The sequence below is a fragment of the Oncorhynchus gorbuscha genome, linkage group LG14 (assembly GCF_021184085.1).
Source record: "Oncorhynchus gorbuscha isolate QuinsamMale2020 ecotype Even-year linkage group LG14, OgorEven_v1.0, whole genome shotgun sequence".
In the NCBI taxonomy this organism is placed as follows: Eukaryota; Metazoa; Chordata; class Actinopteri; order Salmoniformes; family Salmonidae; genus Oncorhynchus; species Oncorhynchus gorbuscha.
In genome coordinates, this window is record NC_060186.1 from 45876188 (window position 1) to 45903892 (window position 27705).

At 40.4% G+C, this 27705-nt stretch overlaps 1 protein-coding gene across 1 annotated transcript in view; it reads left to right on the forward strand.

Annotated features, from left to right (window-relative positions):
• Window positions 1–27705, forward strand: part of negr1 (neuronal growth regulator 1) — a 354799-nt gene that overhangs the window by 115460 nt on the left and 211634 nt on the right. The window contains 2 exon segments of the mRNA XM_046298141.1: window positions 6613–6722; window positions 6725–6841. Coding sequence (XP_046154097.1) covers window positions 6613–6722; window positions 6725–6841 — 227 coding nt within the window.

Consider the following 27705-nt stretch of genomic DNA (forward strand, 5'->3'; position numbering starts at 1 on the left):
TGTCACCTCCTATCAAATCATATCAAATGTATTTGTCACATGCACATGGTTAGCAGATGTTAATGTGAGTGTAGCGAAATGCTTGTGCTTCTAGTTCTGACAGTGCAGTAATAACCAACGAGTAATCTAACCTAACAATTCCAAAACTACTACCTTATACACACAAGTGTAAGGGGATAAAGAATATGTACATAAAGATATATGAATGAGTGATGGTACAGAATGGCATAGGCAAGATGTAGTAGATGGTATCAAGTACAGTATATACATATGAGATGAGTAATGTAGGGTATGTAAACATAAAAGTGGCATAGTTTAAAGTGGCTGGTGATACATGTATTACATAAAGATGGCAAAATGCAGTAGATGATATAGAGTACAGTATATACATATACATATGAGATGAGTAATGTAGGATATGTAAACATTATTAAGTGGCATTGTTTAAAGTGGCTAGTGATACATTTTTTTTACATCAATTTCCATTATCAAAGTGGCTGGAATCAGTATGTTGGCAGCAGCCACTCAATGCTAGTGGTGGCTGTTTAACAGTCTGTTGGCCTTGAGATAGAAGCTGTTTTTCAGTCTCTCGGTCCCTGCTTTGATGCACCTGTACTGTGTGAACAGGCAGTGGCTCAGGTCCTTGATGATCTTTATGGCCTTCCTGTGACATCGGGTGGTGTAGGTGTCCTGGAGGGCAGGTAGTTTGCCCCCAGTGATGCGCTGTGCAGACCTCACTACCCTTTGGAGAGCCTTAAGGTTGTGGGCGGAACAGTTGCCGTACCAGGATGCTCTCGATTGTGCATCTGTAGAAGTTTGAGTGCTTTTGGTGACAAGCCAAATCTATGCAGTGTGTCAAATCCCCTGGAACTGACATTCTTTAAAACATTCTCAGATCAACTCTCTCCTCTCTTGCTTTCCCTATTTGAGAAATCATTCTCCTCATACTCTTTACCCTCAACAGTTAGACAAACATGTAAACTCAGCTAAAAAAGGACCCTGTCTTTCAAAGATAATTCGTAAACTCCAAATAACTAGACAGATCTTAATTTAAAGGGTTTAAACACCGTTTACCATGCTTGTTCAATGAACCATAATCAATGAATGAACATGCACCTTTGGAACGGTCATTAAGACACTTAACAGCTTACAGACAGTAGGCAATTAAGGTCACAGTTATAAAAACTTACGACACTATAGAGGCCTTTCTACTGATTCTGAAAACACCAAAGGTAAGGTGCCCAGGGTCCCTGCTTATCTGCCTGAATGTGCCTTAGGCATACTGCAAGGAGGCATGAGGACTGCAAATGTGGCCAGGGCAATACATTGCAATGTCAGTACTGTGAGATGTCTAAGACAGTGCTACAGGGAGACAAGATGGACAGCTGATCATCCTCGCAGTGGCAGACCATGTGTAGCAACACCTTCACAGGATTGGTACATCTGAACATCACACCTGCTGGACAGGTACAGGATGGCAACAACAACTGCCCAAGTTACACCAGGAACGCACAATCCCTCCATCAGTGCTCAGACTGTTCGAAATAGGCTGAGAGAGGCTGGACTGACGGCTTGTAGGCCTGTTGTAAAGAAGGTCCTCACCAGACATCACCGGGAACTACGTCACCTATGAGCACAAACCCACCGTCGCTGGACCAGACAGGACTGGTGAAAAGGGCTCGTCACTGACGAGTCGCGGTTTTTTCTCAACAGGGGGTGATGGTCAGATTCACATTAAACGTTGAAGGAATGAGCGGTACCAAGAGGCCTGTACTCTGCAGCGGGATTGATTTGGAGGTGGAGAGTCCGTCATGGTTTGGGGCGGTGTGTCACAGCTTCATCGCACTGAGCTTGTTGTCATTGCAGGCAATCTCAATGATGTTTATTACAGGGAAAACATCCTCCTCCCTCATGTGGTACCCTTCCTGCAGACTCATCCTGACATGACCATCCAGTATGAAAATTACACCATCCATACTGCTCATTCTGTGCATGATTTCCTGCAAGACAGGAATGTTAGTTTTCTGCCATGGCCAGCAAAGAGCCCCGATCTCAATCCCATTGAACATGTCTGGGACCTGTTGGATCGGAGGGTGAGGGCTAGGGCCATTCCCCCCAGAAATGTCCGGGTACTTGCAGGTGCCTTGGTGGAAGAGTGTTATAACATCTCACAGCAAGAACTGGCAGTTCTGATGCAGTCCATGAGGAGGAGATGCACTGCAGTACTTAATGCAGCTGGTGGCCACACACCACTGTTACTTTTGATTTGCCCCCCCCCTTTTTGTTCAGTGACACATAATTACGTTTATGTTAGCCACATGTCTGTGGAACTTGTTCAGTTTGTCTCAGTTGTTGAATCGTGTTATGTTCATTGAAAATAAACACAGTTGACAGTGAGATGACGTTTCTTTTTTTGCTGAGTTTATTTAACTTATTCTGAAGAAGGAAATAACAACTTGTGCTGTTCATATATGCCAATTTCCTTACTGAATTGCAATGTAAAGATACTTTCTAAGAGTATTGCCTGCCTCTCCCTCATTATCTCTACAACCTGGTTTCATTAAAAATCGTCATTCTTTTCTCAACATCAGATGTCCTTATAATATGCTTTATAATCCCTCTTCATCTGACACTCCAGAGATATTGTTATCACTTGATGCTGAGAAGGTGTTTGATTGGGAGAAGTGGGATTATCTATTTTATACTCTCAAACTATTTGGATTCAGTCCCAATTTTATATCCCGGATCAAAGTTCTTTACTCCTCCCCTATGGCTGCAGTGTGCACAAACAATAACCTTTCATCTTATTTCCAACTTCAGCATGGGACAAGACAAGGTTGTCTTCTATCCCCTCAGCTGTTTGCCATCGCAATTGAGACATAGCAATATGTAATAACACCACTATCAAAGGTATTCGAAGAAGAGGTTTAGACATGCTTTTATATATGTACGACCCTTTAACTGGGATCCAGGTTCTACTAAAGACATTTGGTAAAATATCCGGGAATAAGGTTAATCTACAAAAACGTTAATTGATACCTATTGATCCTTCAGCCATGCAAACTTATTTTAGTCATGCGCCCTTCAGAGTGACTACACAGAAATGTAAATATTTGGGAATTTGGGTCACACACGATTTCAAAGATCTCTATAAAGCCAATTTCCCTCTCTTGATACTCATTCATGATCTTGAACGCTGGGATTTACTTTCTCTTTCTTTGGGCCAAAGATTGAACACTGTTAAAATGAATGAAAACCTATGTTTTTTTTCTTATTGCAATGTATTCCTATCTTTCTTCCTAAATCTTTTTTTTATCTCCATAGATAAAAGCAGATATCAGTTTATCTGAAAGAAGAAAAACCCTTGGATACGTAAGAGCGTATTGCAGAGATCTCATCCTCAGGGTGGTCTAGCACTTCAGTATTAAGAATCATCCTATATTGGATGACAGAAATCCCTGATGTTACAGGCCCGAAATGGTTGACCTCAGATCTCATTTTGTTGCCCCACCTCTTTAGCTGCCTTAGTCTGTGCAAAAATTGCATTAGCTGAGCCTGTTTCCAAATACACCAGAAACACTATTGTGAAACATTCTCTAAAAATCTGCACAGTTCAGGCGATCGTTTGGTCTCAGTGAATTTGCAACTTATTAAAGGACCATACATTCTCTCCATCATTATCAGACCGGGTCTTTCATATCTGGTCTGGAAAAGGGATCTCCTCACTGAACGACTTGTACATTGATATGGATTTTACATCTTGTTAGCAGTTAGAACAAAAGTTAAATATTCCTAGATCCCATTTCCTTTAGATACCTTGAGATACAAAACTACGCAATTGCAGGTATCTTCATACTCTAGTCACTTCCCATCACACCCACCTACTTCCCTTCTAGATTATATTTTTAAAGGGAAACCTTATTTGAATGGGGGCATATGCTTGAACTATGAGAAGAACCAATAGGAAGAGGATTTAGGTGAACAACTTTCAGATGAAACTTGGCAGAATATGCTTCAGTTAATACCTTCTTCATCTATGTCTAAGACATGTAGTAATTCAATTTAAAATAGTTCATCGGCTACATTGGTCAAAGGCAACATTATCCAAGATTAGACCATAAATAGATCCCACTTGTGACCGATATAAGCAGGCTCTTGCTACTTTATTTACATGTTTTGGACATGCCCAAAATTGACAGATTTCTGGATGTTTTCTAAGATACTGGAGAGACCTATAGAACCTTCTGCCTTTATTACATTATTCGGAGTAGCACCACAGGAGGCCCCTCTAAACAGTTCTATGGGAAACATGCTGGCGTTTACTACTCTTCTAGCTAGACGTCTTATACTATTTAAGTGGAAGGATCGTTTTCCTCCTACTTTTAACTATTGGATAAAGGAACATATGCAACATCTTAAGCTAGAGAAGATATGCTACACTGTGAGGGGATGCATTTACATTTTTAAATATCTGGCAACCTTTCCTGACCTTTGTAGAAGACATGGACCCAGTCAATTTCACAACTCCATAAACCAACCCGAATTAGAATTTGTGTCATTATTTTTCCCCCTTTTTAAACTTTTTGTTTTATAAGGTGTTTTCTCTTTTTTTTAAACTATTTGATTATATTAGTTATTGTATATCATGTCTGGTTTTGGGGTGGGGCTATGTTAGATCATGGGGGGGTTGGGTGGGGGTTGATTTGGTATGGGAGCCATGTGTGTTCGGCCCTCTAACTGTTCTCTCTGTTATCTCTATAATCATAAAAAAGCCAAATAAAAATATGTTAGAAAAACGAACAAAGAATTATCAATTAAAATAAAAACAGCTTGCCCACACGATGCCATACACGTAGTCTACGGTTGTGAGGCCGGTTGGTGGCACTGCCAAATTATCTAAAATGATGTTGGAGGTGGCTTATGATAGAGAAATGAACATTCAATTATCTGGCAACAGCTTTGGTGTATATTCCTGCAGTCAACATGCCAATTGCACGCTCCCTCAAAACTTGAGACATCTGTGGCATTGTGTTGTGTCACAAAACTGCACATTTTAGTGGCCTTTTATTGTCCCCAGCACAAGGTGCACCTGTAATGATCATGCTGTTTAATCAGCTTCTTTATATGCCCCATCTGTCAGGTGGATGGATTCCCTTGGCAAATGAGAAAGGCTCACTAACAGGGATGAAAACTAATTTGTACCCAACATTTTAGAGAAATAAGCTATTTCTGCATATGAATTTTTTTTGGGATCTTTTATTTAAGCTCATGAAACATTGGGACCAATATAAAATATAAAGGACAGATTTCCACCAGTCTAAAGTTTCTTGGCCCAAGCAAGTCTCTGCTTCTTATTGGTGTCATTTAGTAATGTTTTCTTTGCAGCAATTTGACCATGAAGGCCTGACTCATGCAGTCTCCTCTGAACAGTTGATGTTGAGATGTGTATATTACTTGAATTCTGTGAAGCATGTATTTGGTCTGCATTCTGAGGTGTAGTTAATTAACTCTAATGAACTTAACCTCTGCAACAGAGGTATCTCTGGGTCTTCCTTTCCTGTGGCAGTCATCATGAGAGCCAGTTTCATTATACTGCTTGATAGTTTTTGCAACTGCGTTTGAAGAAACATTAAAACTAGTTGCAATTTTCCAGATTGATTAACCTCCATGTCTTCAAGTAATGATGGGTTGTAAATTTCTCTGTGCTTATTTGAGTTGTTCTTGCCATGATATTAACTTGGTCTTTTACCAAATAGGGCCATCTTCTGTATACCACACCTACCTACCCACATGTGTTAATTGAAATGCATTCCAGGTGAATACCTCATGAAGCTAGTTGAGAGAATGCCAAAAGTGTGAAAAGCTGTCATCAAGGCAAAGGGTGGCTACTTTGAAGAATCTCCCATCTAAAATATTTTAAACATGTTTTTGGTTACTACGTTATTCCTTATGTGCTATTTCATATTGTTGATGTCTTCACTATTATTCTACAATGTAGAAAATAGTCAAAATAAATTAAAACCCTGGAATGAGTAGCTGTGTCCAAACTTTTGACTGGTACTGTATCTTCGAAAAATAATAAAAAAATGTGAAGTAGTACAAAACTGTCAAACGCATTGGTTTCAAAACAGCGGCCCCTGTGGAAGGTTGACGTTTATTGTCATGAATATTTTCCTGGAGTCAGAACTGAGGACAGAACTGAGCAGCAAAGTCAAAGTTGGCTTTATCGTAAAAATGTATGAAAACAAAAATGTGCTTTTTGGTTTAATTTAAGGTTAGGAATAGGCATGAGAGTTAGCAGGTTTAAAATAAGATTATATGACTTTGTCAACTAGTGACCATTGGTCTCTATCATAGTGTCCTAGTGTATGTACAGGGTCTTGCACAGGCTCTTACTTTGTGTACACTACTGAATGTTTAACCTGGTCCCAGATCTGTTTGTGCATTGGCATGACGACGAGCATATGAGTTTGATATACAGCACAAAAAGGCCAGTCTACTGTTATGTGTAATAGGCTCTTGTGGGTCAGTCATTGATTAGCCATGTGATCAGTGACTTCCAGCCCTAGAGACTCCTTTAAATCTGACTGGGCTCTTTTTTTCTACTCCTAGGTGCACTTCGGATGGAATCTCTAAAGGAGCTTGGTTGAACCGTTCCAGCATCATCTTCGCAGGGAATGACAAGTGGTCCGTGGACCCTCGTGTGTCCATCGTATCGAGTGGGGGGGGGAGTACAGCCTGCAGATACAGAAAGTGGACGTGACTGACGACGGCTTGTACACCTGCTCTGTTCAGAGCGAGCGTAATCCAAAGCCAAAGCACCTTCATCTAGTCGTTAAAGGTATCTGACTTTTTAACATATCACGGGTGGTGTGCACTGCATCACACTGCATTTAAAAAAAATATCGAGTGGGGTCTGGAATTATTGCATCCCTTCATAAAGATGAACAAAAAGGATTGTATAAAATAAAATAATACAACCCATACCGAAGCCTAATATATTGACATATATTTCAAATGCATTAAGTATGTACTCGTATTTTAAATAAATCGATCTAAATACATGCATTACTTAAATATGTCCATGTACAATATGTTATATATATTTCATAAATATATTCATAGTGATGTCATTTCCAGGCAAGAGTATCTGCTGGCTTCGTGCTTGGCTGTCGCTTCTTCCTGCTACCTGTTCAGTAACGGTGTTGAGTGTGTATTCATTAACTTTGATTTGATAATGCTTTGTCTGTTTTTTGTTAAGTCTCTGTTTTTGTCAACTTTTCTGCTCTTTATTCATGTTTTTGTTTAGTCTGATCTTTTGTTTTCACTCCTGCTTTTTTGTTTTTCTTTTCATCTATACAATTGTAAAGTGACTTTGGGTCCTTGAAAAGTCTATATAAGTCCCATGTATTATTTATTTATTTATTTACATATTCGATTTTGGATGTTTTTATATGATTTGTATATATTTTTCACAGGAACCTAGCTAGTTTGTACAGTGGTTGGTCCACTAAAAGCTTTGCGATTAGGCTGCGGGACTTATAGGTAATTTGTGGTTCAGTGCAGTACCCTGTGTCACCACTTCATTGCTCCAGACCAGCACAAGGGGGAGTTAGATCACTGATTATGCTTTTCGGCCCTACTGTGTCTCTAACTGACAATGAATGGGCGACATAAACCTAAATAGAAACTGATAATTGTGCACGACTTCAGGATTACTTACTAAAACTGTTGTTACACTAAGGTTTTACATTTTTTATTTTGTTAGGATTATTTTGCTCTTACTGTAGTACTGTAGGCCACTCTCGACCGGTCAACTTGTACAGCGCCTGAGTGGTGCAATGGTTTAAGACTCGAAGACCCATGAGATGACTGCCGGTTTTTGGTTTCTCTTCCTCTAAAAACAGAAATTAATTCTAAATAAAAAACTGGCTTTATTTGCAAATTAGTAACAATGTCTCACCCCATGTTCAAGAATGGCCTTTTTCTCTTTCTTTTTACGTTATTTGAAAACTAAATATTCAAAATAAATATACGTTATTTGAAAACTAAATATTCAAAATTACTTTTTAAGCAAAGTGATTATTATTATTATAAAGTTAGAATTATATGAAAGCCCCTTGGATATTCTCACAGATATATTATTAAACCTGTTTTTATCAGCACAATATATTTTGACCATATTGGTCTTGGCTCCTGACTGGTGCACAATGGGATTGCCTTGCAGTTCTCCAGCTGCATCCACTAAAAGCACGCGAGGTTCAAGGAACGAGGGTAGGAGGCACGGGATGGGCCACAGAGCCACGCACAGGAGACATATTCTTAGCTAAAAGCCCAGTACTGTGTTGCCTACGCCCGACCGTCACGTTGTACAGTGCCATAATTTTCATTCCATCCTAACGGACACCCAGAGGGTTTTTAATTTTTCTTGAAATATAAACACCCTAATATTAATCAAATTAATCCTAAACTCTAAAAGTAAATGGAAAGGTAGATACAATTTATTTGTGACATTGTGATAACAATAAAGAATGTTAACAAGATGCTTTGTTTTTATTTACAGTCGTGATGGACAGCTGGTGGCATTTTGAAAACAGGTTTTCAAGCACGTGTAGCCCGATTAGCAGGACAATAGACTCTTTATAGCCTGGCTACTGTAGGTGTGAACATCCCCCTATCTGCAATGTATTCGAAGTAGTCTGAAGTGTTACATTTCTAACTCAAAACAGCTGTACAGTATTTCTTCATCAACATCTTTATGCTTTTGTTAATAAAATAACTGGAAAAATACATTCAAAATGCAGATGGTTATTTAAACTACATTTTAGTTGCACTTCCACCCAGGTCCACAATCATGGGTAAAACCTTGCTGAGAAGATCAATGTATTTGTTGCATTTCTCTAGCCAAAACGTCTTGATGGCCTCAAATGTTTGGACAGACTTACTCATTCCAGGGTTTTCTTTATTTTTACTATTTTCTACATTGTAGAATAATGGTGAATATATCACAACTATTAAATAACACATATGGAATCAGTTAAGAACAAATTATTATTTACAAGGACAGCCTACTCATTCCTCCCTATCGGGCAATTGAACCCGATCTCCCACATGCCCACAAAACACGGCAATTATTTAGCTAAATAGTCCAGAAATGTAGCCTACTCCTGACCGTCACAAAAATCTATTTCTTGGAATAGAAACACCATAATATTAACATATGAATTAAGCTATTAAAAAAAATCTATCCCATATACTATGCTCTTACAAAAAATGTTTTAAATTATCTAGTACAGCCACCATTAAAGGCTATCAAAAACTTCTCAAAGATGCCCTCTGCTGGTCAAACTAGCATTAATGGTACCAGTGGTTGGCACTTAAATAACATGCCATAGAATTCTGCGGCATCACGCACACACGCTATGCTGCAGTACACTGCAACTTTTAAAGAACGAACCACCTTAGTTTCACATGGAGGTCGCTAACGAATGTTTTCAATGCTGCAGGAACAGTGTTTATTTTGCTCTATTCTGGGACAATGTGTTCAGTCTGGACTTTCAATGTAGCAACTGTTTGCTTGCAGAGGACTACAGGGGCGAAGTGGCTACTCTTAGAAAACTAGTAGCAAACTTACACAAGCTACTGGGGAATCCACGTCCTCCTACTTTCTCTTCTCTTTCTCTGCTCTGGCCTGGTGGAAGTTTTGCCACCATGTCGTCTCTCCACAGCCGACATACCGGTGCTCTGCAGGGATCTCACCGTGAAGGGGTCTCTCCCTTCCCTGGAGAATGGAGTTAGTAGTGCTTCTGGATGACTTAGTGGATGTTCCTTTTCTTGACCTTACCAACCAGCCATGGAGGCACATCTGTCGTCGTGGAAGTCAACAGCGGCGGCCTTTGGCAAAAGTGGCCTCCTTGGTGGTGGAAAGCCCGGACCGGATACAGACTTCAAACAGCTTCGCCACCCTGGATCCAGAGGTTCTAGCGCCTTCATCCCTGCATGGTTTTGTTTCGAGATCAGATCCAGAGGTACCTGCGTAGGCCGGAGGTACCTGCCTATGCCTTTGTCCCGTGTTCTGTCTCTACATTGAAGCGTTGACTGATCAAATCAAGCTCCTCAAAGGTATTTACTCCCATTAAATATATCATTCTGCCACAGCTTCCCATGTTGATAGGTGTATTATAAATAGTAATTCTGTGGCTGTTAATTTAACTTCCATTGATCGCTCTGTTAGCTCCCATAAGCAACCCACTGTTGTTAGCTCCAAATATGCTATAAATAGTCGTATATCAAGCTATCATATTGCTACATGTGCTCATAAGCATACAGGTACTGTCAACAGTAAACTTGTGCACATTTACCTCAATCTACTAATCGTTTATTCTACTATTAGTTTGACCCCCGAGTGGCACAGTGTTCGAAGGCACTGCATCTCAGTGCTAGAGGCGTCACTACAGACCCAGGTTTGATCCCAGGCTGTATCACAAACGTTTGTGATCGGGAGTTCCACAGGGCGGCGCACAATTGGCCCAGCGTCGTCCTGGTCAGGGGAGGTTTTGACCGGAGGGGCTTTACATGTAGGCGTCATTATAAATACACATTTGTTCTTAACTGACTTGCCTAGTTAAATAAAGGTTAAATGTTGAATCCAATTAGAAAGCCAATTGTGTCTAGCTCATCCAGTTCTATTGACTCCTGCGGTTTTCAAATCTCGCAGAGGGCTTGGACTGTTACATATATATAGTGCCTTCTGAAAGTATTCAGACCCCTTGACTTTTTTCACATTTTGTTACGTTACAGCCTTATTCTAAAATGCATTAAATAAAATCAATGATTCAGCAATCTACACACAATAACCTATAATGACAAAGCGAAAACAGTTTTAGAATTTTTTGCAAATGTATACATAAAAAAATATACCTTATTAACGTAAGTACTCAAACCCTTTGCTATGACTCTCGAAATTGAGCTCAAGTACATCTTGTTTCCTGATCAACAGTTAAAAGACAGTGGAAAACAGTAGAGAGGCTATAAACAGTAGCAAAGCTACATACAGACTCTGGTTAGTTAGGGCTGAATGAGGTAGTAGTGACTATGCGTATATGATAAATAGAGAGTAGCAGCAGTATAAATGAGGGATTGGGGAGGGCACACAATACAAATAGTCCGGGTAGCCATTTGATGACCTGTTCAGGAGTCTTATGGCTTGGAGGTAAAAACTGTTGAGAAGCCTTTTTGTCCTAGACTTGGCACTCCAGTACCGCTTGCCATGGGGTAGTAGAGAGAACAGTCTATGACTGGCGTGGCTGGGGTCTTTGACAATTTTTAGGACCTTCCTCTAACACCGCCTGGTGTAGAGGTCCTGGATGGCAGGCAGCTTAGCCCCAGTGATGTACCGGGCCGTACGCACTACTCTCTGTAGTGCCTTGCGGTCGGAGGCCGAGCAATTGCCGTATCAGGCAGTGATGCAACCAGTAAGGATGCGCTCAATGTTGCAGCTGTAGAACCTTTTGAGGATCTCAGGACCCATGCCAAATCTTTTCAGTTTCCTGAGGGGGAATAGGCTTTGTCGTGCCCTTTTCACAACTGTCTTGGAGTGTTTGGACCATTCTAGATTTTTGGTGATGTGGACACCAAGGAACTTGAAGCTCTCACCCTGCTCTACTACAGCCCCGTCGATGAGAATGGGGGTGTGCTCGGTCCTCCTTTTCCTGTTGTCCACAATCATCTCCTTAGCCTTGGTTTCGTTGAGGGATAGGTTGTTATTCTGGCACCACCCGGCCAGGTCTCTGACCTACTCCCAATAGCCTGTCTCGTCGTTATCAGGGATCAGGCCTACCACTGTTGTGTCGTCTGCAAACTTAATGATGATGGTATCTAGTTTGGCATGGACATCATCGTATTTAGCTTTGGCTAAATCGAATTGATCCTGTAGAATACGATTTTGTTCCTGTTGAAGACGCTTTTGTTCCTGTTGAAGACGATTTTGTTGAAAAGTTTGTGGTCGTTCGTCATAAGTATTTGCAATTACATTTAATTTTTCAGTTTTCAAACGCAGTTCCATAGCTAGCATAATTTTTTCCTTTTCTGCATTTGTCATCAGTTTCCCAGTTCTTTCCACCTGTCCCTTTATGTCTACTGTTACTTGCTCGTGTTTCAGCTCTGCACTGCTGTATTGGACCGATGCCAATCTCGGATGGCAAGACATCAGGGCTAGACTGGAGAGGACCTTTACAAGGCCTGCGCACGATGGTTGATTTTGGAGAACGTTGTTCGCAATTTCTGCTGTTTATCCGCTAATGGCATAATTAGGGTTGGTATCGCTGCTGAGGTCAGAGATCAATCCATTTATGGGGAGGTTCACTAAATAGTGGGCGAGTGGGGATTACCTACTCTGATATCTTGCACATTATTATAATATTTGAATGGAAAAACATGTCATTCCTAATTGTCCAAAGTTTCATTTTGGAATATGTTGGAAGCTGCAAAGACAATTTTTATATTTTTAGAATGAACCATCAGTACTGTACCATCAGTACTGAATAACCTTAAGGTGTGTTCGACAATAGAACTTATTAAATTGACTGAGACGATGATATCCAATCAATTGAGTGTCTGGATTATCATAAGTGTAAACAGTAGTTCAAATGTTAGGGTACATTCACCACTAGGTTCACATATCCCTATGGCCAAAGCCACATGTGATTCCCCCTAGAGGCGGGACATCTGTCAGTGCTGGGGTTTACTGAATATTTTACTGATTGATCAAATTCATTGATAAATTAAGCCAGTATAGACTATTTGGGAATTAATCTTGAATTAACCTGAGAGCATAGCTTCATCTAGGTTAATGTGGAAAAAGTTTAAATTGTCTCATTGTATAAAACTAATCAACCTCAATATTATTTAAAAGATCCACCTTAAAAGGTAAATCTGGCAATTTTACTTTATTAGTTCAATTGAATGAGACATCGATATCCAATCAATTGCGATTGGCTGGATATCAGAAGTAACCACTTGTAAACGTGATCCACGTTTGGGTGTTACCTAATTCCATTTTAAGAAATGTACTGGCTATTCTTCACCACCAGAGGTCACTGAAAGCACACACTGAAATGAAACAGAAGTACAAAGGTCGGGACTTCCGTCGCGCAAGGAGGAGTAAATTCAATGTGACACAAGAAAACAAAATTGCTGCTGTTCCCCTGTTAGCTGTACCATCTCATGCCAGCTAGCTATTCTTATACTGTTCCACAGCATAAATAATTCCATACACATGGAAAGGGGGGTTAACTAATGACGTTTCACATTCAGCATACTCTTTGCTAGCATTGTATTACCGGAGTGCGCGGTACATAAAACAGATACGCCTGTGGCCTACCCACGCTATAGGTGGAAAGATGACACTTCGGCTCGGTCACCGAACAGATCTATCCTCTAATTTCTAACATTACTGGATATATGCACTTGCTCTATAAATTAGTATTGTTTGGCCTAAAGGACTAAATCTGTAATTTTACAACTCATTGCACTGACGCTATCAGATACACACACACCGAAGGCACTTCAAATTGAAACACACACTCCAGCATTCATATACAACGCAGTCTGTTTGTACAATTGATATATATATATATCTAATTCACAGTAAAGTCTCATTCTATCTTAGATCCCTCGCACGGGGTGTCATTAATGTAGTGTCTCTGGCTTATCATTAAATGTCTAGACTTATTTTATCAAATACATTTTTTGTAATTATTATTACGTGATTAAACTAATCATGTAAATATAATTAACTTGGAAGTAGGGGCGCTATGGAAAATGTTGGTTTACAGAGTCATCATTTTCCGAATATAACTCTTCATATATTTTAATATCTGACCAATTAGTATTTTATTACTTATTGTTGTTACCTTCTGTCAGTCTCATCTGAACGTAGTACAATTCTTAGTTATCTGCACGAACCCAGCCTCTACTATGAATCATCCATACACAAATTGGCTTAATTATTTATTTACTAACTAAATAAATCATTACAGAAATACACAACAAACAAACAATATATATTGGTTACTAACAATGATAGGAAAGAGTCCCTAGTGGGCTAAGCCTTTATGACGGCTTGGTAGACAAAGGAAAGGGGGTGTGGACTGAGAAAGAGCGGGAAAGACAAATGGATTATTACACACAGTCTATAATTATATTAATTGACATGCTAATCCTTTGCCCATGAACGGCCACTCGTTCGAAAAATAAATTGCAATTCATATTTAAGCCAAGATGTTGTTGTCGTCTTTGTTGGATTCCGGTCCATCTGCTAGAGTTCATCAGTCTCTCTCAAACTTTCATTTGAAGTCAAGTATTTTGTGGTTTTCTCAAAAGTGAGGTTACAAGTTTATCAACTTGGTATTATTTCTGATGAATTATAACCCTTGCTGGTATCTGAACTCGTTGTGTTAGATCTAAGTCTTGATTGGCTTACACATGGCGCCGATCAGTTTAAGAATATCTGTCTTGATTTCAACTTGACACAGTTGATAACGAAACCCACTTGGATTAATGTAAAAACATTGAAAACTCCTCATTGATTGACCTTATCCTGACTAAAAATCCCCATAAGTATTTGGCTGGTGGTGTTTTTGCAAATGATCAGCAACCACTGCCCTATTGCTTGCATTAGAGATACAATATTGAAAAACTCTGACCTTCGTATAATTGAAGATACATTTTAAAACATTCATCTAAAAAAGAGTCCCTAGTCTTAGTATGACTTCCCTGTCCAAATAAAGGTTTAATAAAGGTCTTTAAACATCAAATTGATACTTACAATATAGATTCGTTCACCCTGTCCATTTTCAGATTAAGTTGACAGGTACCCTATGGATAATGCGGAGTGTGAAAGATGACAATCCACACAAAATGAATAATTACGTGTTAATGTTCATGAACATAAAATGTATACCTACCATACAGATTCCTTAACCTACAGTGTCCATTTTCAGACTCACAAGTTGACAGTTACCCTGTGGATAATGCAGAGATAGAGAGTCAGGCTAACAATTCCACACAAGATAAATAACATAGTTTTCTTAGCAATTGTATTAGTATAAAATAATACTAATTTTCATGTTTTCTTTTTATACAATATAGCTTAATATTTGTGTTTTTTTTATTTTATACAGTCTTTTTTCACTCACTTTTATCTAAGGTTCCAATAAATCCCGAACCCCGCTGTATGTTCATTGGTGAGATGTTCACAATCAGCCCAATTATGTGTTTTCTTAAAAGTAGGACTGTGGGGAATGCTTTATATTACCAAAGCAGACAATGTAGCTCCATTTTTAGGGTGTAGCCCTTAAGTGCTGACAGTTATTGTTAAGATTCCATGATGTTGTTCGTAAGCTATTACGTGGATCATGTATTCCTCACAGTTCCTCATACTGGACATGACAATATCCTCCCATCGTCCAATACGTCAGATAGCTAATGATCACAGGTTTATCCAGCACCATCTGTGCAGGGGATGTGTTTGTGATTCATTTTTCAACTCGCTATATAAACATGTGGGTGATATTTGTTGGTCTACTAATACTTTTGAATGAAGGCTTGCCTTTAGGCCTGTAGGCTATGGGAAACTGAGTTAAATTGTTTTTATGATCTGTATAAGGCATGCTAGATAGGCTATGTGTGTTTTTACCCAAGTCTCTCTTTTTTTATCATGGAATTTAAAGATTGAAGGTAAAGATTAAACAATGGTGACATTTTTGTCTAATTGAGAATATGGGCCCATTTCAGAGAGAGCTATGACCTTTCACTATTGATTTGTGTTTCTTTAAAATTATTCATAATAGGAGGGACATAATACTAGATGTTTCAGCCTTATATACTGTATATCTGCCAGCGGGCCCTTTTGAAGGCAGAACAAATTGGATTGCATCTTCATTCATATTTACGGTCAATACATGTATCTTTTCTGCTGCAATCTTTTTTTGATTCTGACATGCTTGCACAGAGCTAATTGACAACATAGACAGCAAAATAATAGTTTGTTGGTGCTGTAATATAGGCTGAGTGTGGCTGAGTTTGTATGTTAATGTACGAATGCTCCAACCGTTGAGTGCTGCAGATCACGAGAGTGACCTTATTGAAAATCCATTTTCCAAATGCCATGCTCTAGCTCTTTAGTGGGGTGATGCTAAAGACATTACTGTCGACCTGACTCAGAATATGATTTTCATGTTGAAGCCTATGTTACAGAGATGAGTGTGTGGTGGGAATAAGCTTATGGGTGATCCTACCAATGAGGATGTGTGTTATTTATAGCTTTCTTTTAACCATTTTTGTATATAGTACCCTACATTATTCCCTAAGGGTTTGACCGGTTTGACCCTGGTTCACAAAATCTGGAACCCATCTTCCTGCAATTACTAAAGAGCAAATGTACCTCATGGATCCATCTAACCATTTTCAAATGTTCCATAGTAAAAGGAAAACACCACCCGAAAACAATATTTTAGTATTTCTTTCATTGGTCCATTGTTTATAATAGTCCCAAAAGTTTTCAAGATACTCTATGTAACATTCAAAATACAGAAATCATCCCCATATAATGTATTTTGCATCATATTTGTATTTGTATTTATTATGGATCCCCATTAGCTGCTGCCAAGAATTAAGGCAGTTATACAATTGTATACAAACATTACAATACATTCATTACAGAAGTCACAACACGCTAAGTGTATGCCCTTAGGCCCATACTCCACTACCACATATCTACAACACAAAATCCATGTGTACGTGTGTTTATAATGTGTGTATATGCGTGAGTCTGTGCCTATGTTTGTGTTACTTCACAGTCATATGATGCTGCGTTCTGCATCATCTGGGTTGTGGCAGTGCCACAACAAGTAAGATGAGTCCCGGTAACCGGCTGGCATGCAGCGCTGGACCGCCCGCATTTAAAATTGTCATGTTGGAGACAGACAGCTAATTTCAGGGTTCAAATGAACCAAAGAGACTGTGTGTTGGATATTAGCATGGTTGTGTCCAACCCTGCTTGTTTCCGCGACTCTGCTACCAACCACCAATCGCCTGGCATCACTAGACACCTCATAGGGATTATTGAGCTACAGGCAGGAATCAGCAAACGACCCCAGTAATGAGCCACCAATGGGTGAGGAGTGCCCCCTTGTGGACAGGGAGCGAGTTGCTCGTCTTTTTACTCTCACCCTGTGGACTCCTTGAACCCTTTGAGCACCATGGAACTCGGGGTAACAGAAGGGGCATCAAGCACAGATCATTTTCCATTATACGTCATGCTTCTGTGAAACTGTATAGCCTGCGTAAAGCCTGGCCCCTTTATGGGCACAGGGGGCTCCAGCAATGGCTGACGTAGTAACCCTTTCAGCCTTAACCAAAATGGGGGCCCAGTGGTCACAGTAATGTTTTTGTGGAGGGGAGCACAATGATTTATACATACACTAGATGACTGATGTATACACTAAAGCCTCTCAATTGCAGAAGAAAGCAGTGTGGCATCTTCCTTCAGTCTTGAAACACTCTTTTTTTACCGCAGCACGATCTATTTAGAACAACCAAGCGACTTAATGCTGAAGACACTAAACAAGAGTGCTACACAAGTAATTCCACTGTGGGGAGGCATGAATAGCTAGTAGAAGTAGCTTGTCCACCTTGGCGATTTAGCTAACCTGGCTTGCACACTATGCAGTGCTTGTTTAGCTAGCCTGGTCTCGAAGGTCTACGTAGAACCGGACCACCGAGGTGGGACCGGACCCTTCATCGACAAGTCTGGGAAGAGAGGCACATATTGCTTGACTGAGGCATACACAGGTGGCATGTAGATTCCCATAACCTGCAACAGAGCGCATGGGAATTAGGGTGAGCGCAGGCAGTTACCTCAAACACTACGCCCAGGCAGAAAATATATTTGATCCGACCAAAGACCCAATCCATCTCCGCATCCCGCAACTCAGCCGAGGTACGAGCATCCGGGAGATGAAGTCACTATTGGAAACGCCAGTCGCGGACCAGCCACTGTTTCTGGCATTGTCCACTAGTCTTGCATATGAGCTGATTCAAGCAAGAGCAGCCAGAGCATGCACCGAGCAGAAACAAACAAGACAACAAACATGAGTTTCTTTAGGGCATGGCCGCGACCTCGAACCCAGCTTGTTAAGCTTTCGCCGTTTCGGTCACATTAGCCATCTTACCCATTGCTATAGTCAGGCCAAGCAATCCTACCAATAACTAATTGGTTTGTGGTCAGTGGTCTAACGTCCAGAGGGTGAGCACACTCGGTCACAAAGGGACAGTTAAGTTGGCGCAAAGTCAGATAGTCTTGTGTTACAAAATTATAGCGTGAATCATTCCTGCTCAGCTCAAGGTGAAGAGCGGAATAATTTAAGAAATCAGTCCGAGCCTCAGGGTTATCACCTGGGGAAGGCAGGGCTTCCAGCAAGGCTTTTTGTTCATTGGCCTTGTCAGGGGGTGATTTTAGTTCTAAAGTCGAAGTCTTGAGACCGCGACTCCGCATAGTTGTGTTCTACCAAGAGTACCGACTGAAAGGGAACTGGATACCACTCCAATCCTATTTTCCACCCTTTCCGAACATTGTGTAAATGTTGTTATCATACTGGTCAGGGTACTACCTACTGTACCTACTGCTTGCAGCCACAGCATATCAAGTATATGAGTGAGGAGACACATCTGCCACAACTGAGCCACCAGACACAAGCCTGGGAGACAAGGGCATATTTGAACGTATGCCAGAGGAGCCCAATGCTTCAAAGGACGATTCACTCCAGCTGATCACGGTCAGGTCCCAGACAAGCTGCTCACAGTAGTTAAGAATATGGTTAATTAATTGGCGGCAGCTCGGTCATATATCTATTTATGTACTATAGGGTCTGCACAGCACACTTTGACACCTCCATAACTTCATGTGTTGTATGTATTTTTTGTTTATTTGCTTTGTCAAACTCTACGTTGTGAATTATTGCCTGTCACACATTGTGATGCCTTCCATTGTGTATGTAGAGTTTGTCTCTGGTACAGAGGGATTCATGCTCAGATGAGATCCGTTGTCGTATTATGTCTCATTATGTTACAGTAACTGCTACAGATAAGCACATTAATTGTGCATTACACCCACCTAAAACCCATCATATTGGCGTCACAGAACAATTTGCAAACTACAGACAATCTGCATAATTTTACTGTCAGCATTCATGACATAGACCTACAAGCATCATTGTATCAAGCTCTCAGGTTGTCTTCATTAGGGCACACAGTAGCAAAATGTGTTGCAATGGAAAACAAAAATGTGCATTTCCTATTGGACAATTCCATGTAGTACCTCTCTGTTTTACTCTGTTTATTTTGTTTGGTGCCTACTGAACATGACCCTGACCCTTTATGGCAATGTGCAAAGTCAGGAGTGGGAAGTTTCACACTACAAAGATATCCCTGCTTTAAAGACTGTTGAACGACTGTATGCAAGTGAAAGCAGGGGGGGTATATATGGATATAACTGCTCCCTCACCTCTCTGAATCATTTAATCTCTGTGTGACATTATCCTCATCGGGGACCCCATGTCACCTCAACAAATTAGAGTTTTGCATCTGTGCTTCTCTCCCTGAGCTTTATTGCCATTAAACAGTACCCAGGAGGCTGTTTAACAATCATTGAATTCAAAACACTTTATTGCTTAGGTATCACAAGCAGCACAGAGGGTTGCCTTGGATAGAAAGGGCACATTTGAATACCTTAGTTTCCCCAATGGCTCTTGTGGGAGAGAATATTTTCACCATTGTCTTGTGCATGCAAATAATCCAGATTATTCTGGTCTGGATGTATCAGGTCATTTTCCTCCAGGACTTTATAGTGTAGAAAAAAAGAAAACATATAATGTCAAGGTATACAGATAATGTGAAGGTATGCTTCAATAGATTAGCTGGCCAATGTGCGACATTAGGATCACAATAGTAAATTGATGTAATCCAAATGTAACAGTATTGTCTTTTGTAGAAAAAAAATACAGAGGCTAACAGACCATGACCATAATAACTGAACATTCACCACCTAGAGCCATTAGGTTACTTTTGTATTCCATACATTGTCTATGTTAAAGACCACATAGTGAGATAGCTTGGGCCTATATGTGATGTCATTACTACTGTATATTGACTGGTCATTGAGGGCCAATTTATGAAATGGCCATTACAGTCTTGACTTTGTTGAGAACTTCTGTCCAAGTGCTCTGGTGTACTCAGGACAGGTAACTGCATGTGAAATTGTACTATGGTACTATGGTATTGATCCTAGCAATACTCAGTGGTGGAAAAGGTACCCAATTGTCATTCTTGAGTAAAAGTAAAGACACCTTAATAAAAAAGGAGTCACCCAGTAAAATACTACTTGAGTAAGTCTACAAGTATTGAGTATTAAATATGCTTAAGTATCAAAAGTAAATGTAATTGCTAAAATATTCTTAAGTATCAAAAGTAAAAGTAAAAATAATAAAAAATTACTTCTATTCAAACAAACCAGACGACACCATTTTCTTTTTTTATTTATTTACGGATAGCCAGGGGCACACTCCAACACAAGCATTTGTGTTCAGTGAGTCTGCAAGATCAGACGCAGTAGGGATGACCAGGGATGTTCTCTTGATGAGTATGTGATTTGGACCCTTGTCCTGTCCTTCTAAGCATTCAAAATGTAACGAGTACTTTTGAGTGTCACGGAAAAGTACATATTTGTTTTAGGAATGTAGTGAAGTAAAAGTAAAAGTTGTCAAAAACATAAATAGTAAAGTACAAAAACAAAAAAACACTAAAGTAGTGCTTTAAAGTATTTTTACTTTTACTAATACTCCAGTGCAGGTTTGATTGAATTGAGCTATACTTTACTGGTGTAGGAAATGCCAACTGACTAATTTTTTAAAAGACCGACTTTTAAAGACCGACTAGTGACCATATTACTGTCACACCGGCAGTCATGAGTCATGACATCAGTAATCTCTCCTCTTATGGACTCGGGACATGCGTTGGTAGTATACAACTCACTAATGGCAAGGTACTCAGGGCTCTGTTGTGCTTCTAACAACTCTGACATCAATGCAATCTAAAATCACATCAAACACTTATCATCAAAACAGTATTGTATTTTAAAACTCACCTCACTGTGAATTATCAATTTGAATATAGAAGTTCAACAACAAGGTTGAAACTGAGTGGAAAACATGGTCATTGTGGATGTTGTTTCAAAGCTTAACAACGAAGTGGACAGAGATTTCTAAGGTGATAATGAATTAAAAACACGAATACACATGTTAGAGTCTTATACATGCAGGGCGGAGAACAAGTTTTTGATACATTGCCGATTTTGCAGGTTTTCCTACTTACTAGCATGTAGATGTCTGTCATTTTTATCATAGGTCCACTTCAACTGTGAGAGACTGAATCTAAAACAAAATCCATAACATCACATTGTACGATTTTTAAGTAATTAATTAGCATTTTATTGCATGACATAAGTATTTGATACATCAGAAAAGCAGAGTTAATATTTTGTACAGAAACATCTGTTTGCAATTACAGACATCATACGTTTCCTGGTTTGCACACACTGCAGAAGGGATTTTGGCCCACTACTCCATACAGACCTTCTCCAGATCCTTCAGGTTTCGTGGCTGTCGCTGGACAATACAGACTTTCAGCTCCCTCCAAAGATTTTCTATTGGGTTCAGGTCTGGAGACTGGCTAGGCCACTCCAGGACCTTGAGATGCTTCTTACGGAGCCACTCCTTAGTTGCCCTGACTGTGTGTTTCGGGTCGTTGTCATGCTGGAAGACCCAGCCACGACCCATATTCAATGCTCTTACAGAGGGAAGGAGGTTGTTGGCCAAGATCTCGCGATACATGGCCCCATCCATCGTCCCCTCAATACAGTGCAGTCATCCTGTCCCCTTTGCAGAAAAGCATCCCCAAATAATGATGTTTCCACCTCCATGCTTCACGGTTGGGATGGTGTTCTTGGGGTTGTACTCATCCTTCTTCTTCCTCCAAACACGGCGAGTGGAGTTTGGACCAAAAAGCTCTCTTTTTGTCTCATCAGACCACATGACCTTCTCCCATTCCTCCTCTGGATCATCCAGATGGTCATTGGCAAACTTCAGATGGGCCTGGACATGCGCTGGCGTGAGCAAGGGAACCATGCGTGCACTGCAGGATTTTAATCCATGACGGCGTAGTGTGTTACCAATGGTTTCCTTTGAGACTGTGGTTCCAGCTCTCTTCAGGTCATTGACCAGGTCCTGCCGTGTAGTTCTGAACTGATCCCTCACCTTCCTCATGATCATTGATGCCCCACGAGGTGAGATCTTGCATGGAGCCCCAGACCGAGGGTGATTGACCGTCATCTTGAACTTCTTCCATTTTCTAATAATTGCGCCAACAGTTGTTGCCTTCTCACCAAGGTGCTTGCCTATTGTCCTGTAGCCCATCCCAGCCTTGTGCAGGTCTACAATTTTACCCCTGATGTCCTCACACAGCTCTCTGGTCTTGGCCACTGTGGAGAGGTTGGAGTCTGTTTGATTGAGTGTGTGGACAGGTGTCTTTTATACAGGTATCGGGTTCAAACAGGTGCAGTTAATACAGGTAATGAGTGGAGAACAGGAGGGCTTCTTAAGGAACAACTAACAGGTCTGTCAGAGCCGGAATTCTTACTGGTTGGTAGGTGATCAAATACAGTGGGAGCAATTTCCAAGAGCCTGAAGGTACCACGTTTATCTGTACAAGCAATAGTACGCAAGTATAAACACCATTACTCCACGCAGTTGTCATACCGCTCAGGAAGGAGACGTGTTCTGTCTCCTAGAGATGAACGTATGTTGGTGCGAAAAGTGTGAATCAATCCCAGAACAACAGCAAAGGACCTTGTGAAGATGCTGGAGGAAGCAGGTACCAATGTATTTATATCCACAGTAAAAGGAGTCCTATATCGACATAACCTGAAAGGCTGCTCAGCAAGAAAGAAGCCACTGCTCCAAAACCTCCATAAATAGCCAGATTATGGTCTGCAACTGCACATGGGGATAACGATCATACTTTTTGGAGAAATGTCCTCTGGTCTAATGAAACAAAAATATAACTATTTGGCCATAATGACCATCGTTGTGTTTGGAGGAAAAAGGGGGAGGCTTGCAAGCCGAAGAAGACCACCCCAAACGTGAAGCACGGGGATGGCAGCATCATATTGTGGGGGTGCTTTGCTGCAGGAGGGACTGGTGCACTTCACAAAATAGATGGCATCATGAGGCTGGAAAATTATGTGGATATATTGAAGCAACATCTCAAGACATCTGTCAGGAAGTTAAAACTTGGTCGCAAATGGGTATTCCAAATGGACAATGACCCCAAGCATACTTCCAAAGTTGTGGCAAAATGGCTTAAGGACAACAAAGTCCTGACCTCAATGGCCAACACAAAGAAAATGTGTGGTCAGAACTGAAAAGTGTGTGCTAGCATGGAGGCTAACAAACCTAACTCCGTTACACCAGCTCTGTCAGGAGGAATGGGTCAAAATTCACCTAAGTTATTGTGGGAAGCTTGTGGAAGGCTAACTGGCAACAATTAACACATTGAAGTACCAAAGAAAACAGCATCAAAATAAGTAAAATATTATAGAATAATATTTAAAATGTGCCAAAGGTCCTGTAGGCGCTATGAAATAAAAATATCCAATCTGATGATCCCAACTCCAAGTCCCAACATTAATATTAAGCATGGTTATCATGTTACCACGTCTGGATTTTGATGTTTTAAATATATGCCACTTCTGACGCTATGAACATTAATATGGACTACTGGCAGATCCACTGTGGATACAACACACAACATCAAGTGTCTCTCTCTCTTGGAGAGAGGGGTCTGCATCCAAAATGGCCCCCTATCCCCAATATCCCCACTACTTTTGACCAGGGCACCATTTGGACACACCCGGGGTCTCAGTTTCACTCAGAAAAGGAGACCAGGGAGGGTTAAAACCTCTGGGTCTCACTACAGCTTTGATGTCAGGCTTCGGCTGAGTATAATTATAGAGTGCAGCATAAAAAGCCCCAGCAGATCCAAATCTATACTTGATACGGTATGATTCTGTCACTCTCATTAATTGCTTGAGTATAAATAGATTTCATTTTCCCAGACTCAAGACAGAAAATAAATTCCAGTCAAAGGCACTTTTGCGCCATTCTCTAAATTAATTTGGTAGAATGAACACCTTTTCAATGACATTTCTCTTTCATTTACTGTTGGAAATGTCTCCCGAGGCTGGGCTCCATCAATATTATATGGTTTGAGCGTAATTGCATCTTAGCTCTCCATTGCTCGGAACTTAATTAAGGATAAATTGCATTGTGTGAATACATTGGTTATACTATGTTTCATATAATATCAATACTCTTACCCGGCTTAAAGTTGATAGTCTTGAACCTCTTTGACTTGTAAGCTGTTAAGAATCTCTCGATTGTTGTTCGTAATGTGTTATTTTTTCCCCCCTTGTTAATAGTAGTTCACCAAACTACAGAGGCCTCAGAAATTACATCAATACTCACAATGATTGTAGCTCAGAAGTATCATTATAATTCTGATTACATAGACTAAGTCTTGCAGTTAGACCAGGGCAAATCATTCAGTCGATATTCATTCCGGCTTTAGACTATTGTCTATATGAATGTTGTTGCCACTGTATTGAAGCCATTGGATGCAGTTTTTACTCGCTTTATTATGGGCAACAGGTTCTGTACACATCACTGCATTACTCTATCAGAAAGTAGACTGGCCCTCTCAAATCATGTTGATCAATGCACTGCTCTCTTCTTGTTTATAAAGTCCTCTTGTGCAAACTTCCGCCATACCTTACCTCATTGTTAAATTACAGACATACGGGTCACCAGACCCGATCAAAGGGACTTCTGACTCTGGAGATCCCTTTGGTCTCCACTGAGTTGGGTGGAAATTCATGTATTTATTTTTTAGCTCCAGAACTCTCTAAAGTTGAATGTTTTTGTACCTCTAGGGCAGTTCAGATGGCTGGTTGATGACTATTTTCCTGAGGAATGCATTTGTTTCTCATGATTGTGTTTTATAAAATACTTTCCTTAAGGGGGAAGTTCACCCCAAAACACTTCTGGGCCCTTTATAAAACTTACCTGGTCGTTTGTCAGTACCCCAGACAGTTTTTAGGTCCATTGCTTGAGTATTTAGATGTATGTAATAAGCTGATTCTACGCCCGCCGTCCCCATAGAAACTCCGAACACACTGCTCTGAACTCCCATTACCACAATAGTCCTTGTAATGACCCATAGAAACTCCGAACACACTGCTCTGAACTCCCATTACCACACTAGTCCTTGTAATGACGTTCTCCGCGCAATTTTTCAGCTAACTTATTTTAGTAGGCATAGTTTTACCCAATGTATTTTGTTATTTCCATATTGAAATCCAGGAAGTAGATTAATGCATGCCGCAAGTCAGTACCTTGGTCGGGACATCCGAGGTGGGTGTGGTTGAAGGATGTAAACAATAATTTTATGTTCTCACTCCCTCACAGTATTTGCTGTCCTCGTCAAATTAGAGTAAAGAATGTCAGATCACGAGGACGAAGAGGAAATTGGAGGCCGGCCTCATTTTTAGAATGATTCTGTTGTGCGATATCGGTTTGAGACGGATGATACTGAGGCTGTGTTGTTCCATTTGCGGGCTGACTTAGAGAAATGAGCTAGAGAGAGACAGGAGCGAGCAGATGTCGAGGAAACACAGGCTCTTCCCAGAACGCACAGTGACTGGTGGTGCAGTTGCGGGAGATGCCAACCTCTACCAACAGACAAGCTGTCAAGAATGGGACCAGCTTATTCCAATAATGGAGGAGGAAGAACATCAGACTGACGATGCAGAAGAAGATGGCCTGTGTGTAATTAAACACTTAGATTTCTTATCTCATATCAATCCTGGTTTGTTGGAGACTATCTTCAGAATGCCCAGGATCAACTTGAAACGACGTGCCACACCTGATGGTCCAAATGGGAAGCTCTCTGAAGTGTAAGTGTTTTGGCTAATATTACTCACACAATATTTATATTACTCTCTAACATGAAAAATAAATAACCTACCTAATTGCACCCTTCCAATTGTAATTTTTAGTATCCTGCCTAACATTATGGGGTTAACTGGCTACTGTATTCCCCTTCAAGTTTGTCTGACAATGATGACATTCTGGCTAGTTAAACAGTGTCTAGAACAAGTGGATGCTCGCCATAGAAATATAATATGGGCCTACATAAACAATTTATATTACCAAACAGTATAAGAAGTATACAATCAATAGTAGCAGTAGAGAAGAACATGTTGTTTGTAACTGCCAGTCTAGCTTTTCTACCAATAATCTCCTAATTAGCCTGTATACCTACATCACCCTTTGAACAAGGAGTTGGCTATACAGTCTTCAAGTATAAACACCATGAGAGCCATCAGGCAGGTAGTCTCTCGATTAAGGTTTTGGGCCAGAAACCAAAAGGTTGCTGGTTCTAATCCCTGAGCCGACAAGGTGAAACATCGGTCTTTGTGCCCATGAGCAATGCACTTAGTCCTAACTGCTCCTGTTAGTCACTCCGGATAAGATCGTCTGCTAAATTATCTAAATGTATTGTGCCATCATCCATATGGCTTATAAATTAATATGCTTAATGATCCCTGAGCCTGTTATATTTTATGTTGTATAGACATAGGGCTATATATTTTCTTGATTGTTGTATATAACATTGTCATGTATTTATTTCCTGTCTCTCTAGACAATAGAGACTGGTCTCTTATCGGATAACCATGGAGTGGATGCTGAGGGGAGATCATCTAGGTCGAGGCCAAAAAAACGGGTACTCCCAGCCTCTGTGGTGGCAGCAGTTACATCCAACTACCCTGACCCCATCAGCAGCTACATTGGATTCCAGGAAGTTGAGGAGGCTCATAGCATCTTATACGAAAAACATTTTCAAGAAATTACATTGTTGTTAAAAAAGTCTGGGGTTTTTCTCAAGAATTGAATGTTATTATTAAACAATGTTGGGTTAGATTGAAAACCTATACGACGATAGCTCTCTATGTACAAGGTTTGAGAACCGTGGGGTTATGTAAAACACAGGGAAGATACCAATTGCATCCTCTTTCCTTCTCAAAACACATTGGATGAGAAACCAGAGGACGCTTTCTCATCCAATGTGTTTTGAGAAGGAGACGAGGAGTATGCAATGAGATCTTCCCACAGAATCTTACTCATTACTGGGACGTCTCCCTGTTCTAAAACTTCACCTGGTGCAAAACACACCTACCTGGGCACACGGGCCAGATTAATTGAATCCCAATGGACCTAAAAACGTCTGGGGTACTGACAAACAGCCAGGCAAGTGTTAGAAAGGGCCCAGAAGTGTTTTGGGTGAACGTCCCATTTAAATTGCTTGTAAATATGTTTTTATTGTGTTGAAATTGTAAATATTGTGAATTTGTATGAATGTGTGCAGGGCTCCCTTTTAAAGAGGCCTTCGTTTCAATGGGTTTTCCCTGTTAAGATACATTTAAATAAAAACAATACATAAAAATGTAATTACTGTATCATGACGAAAACAAGC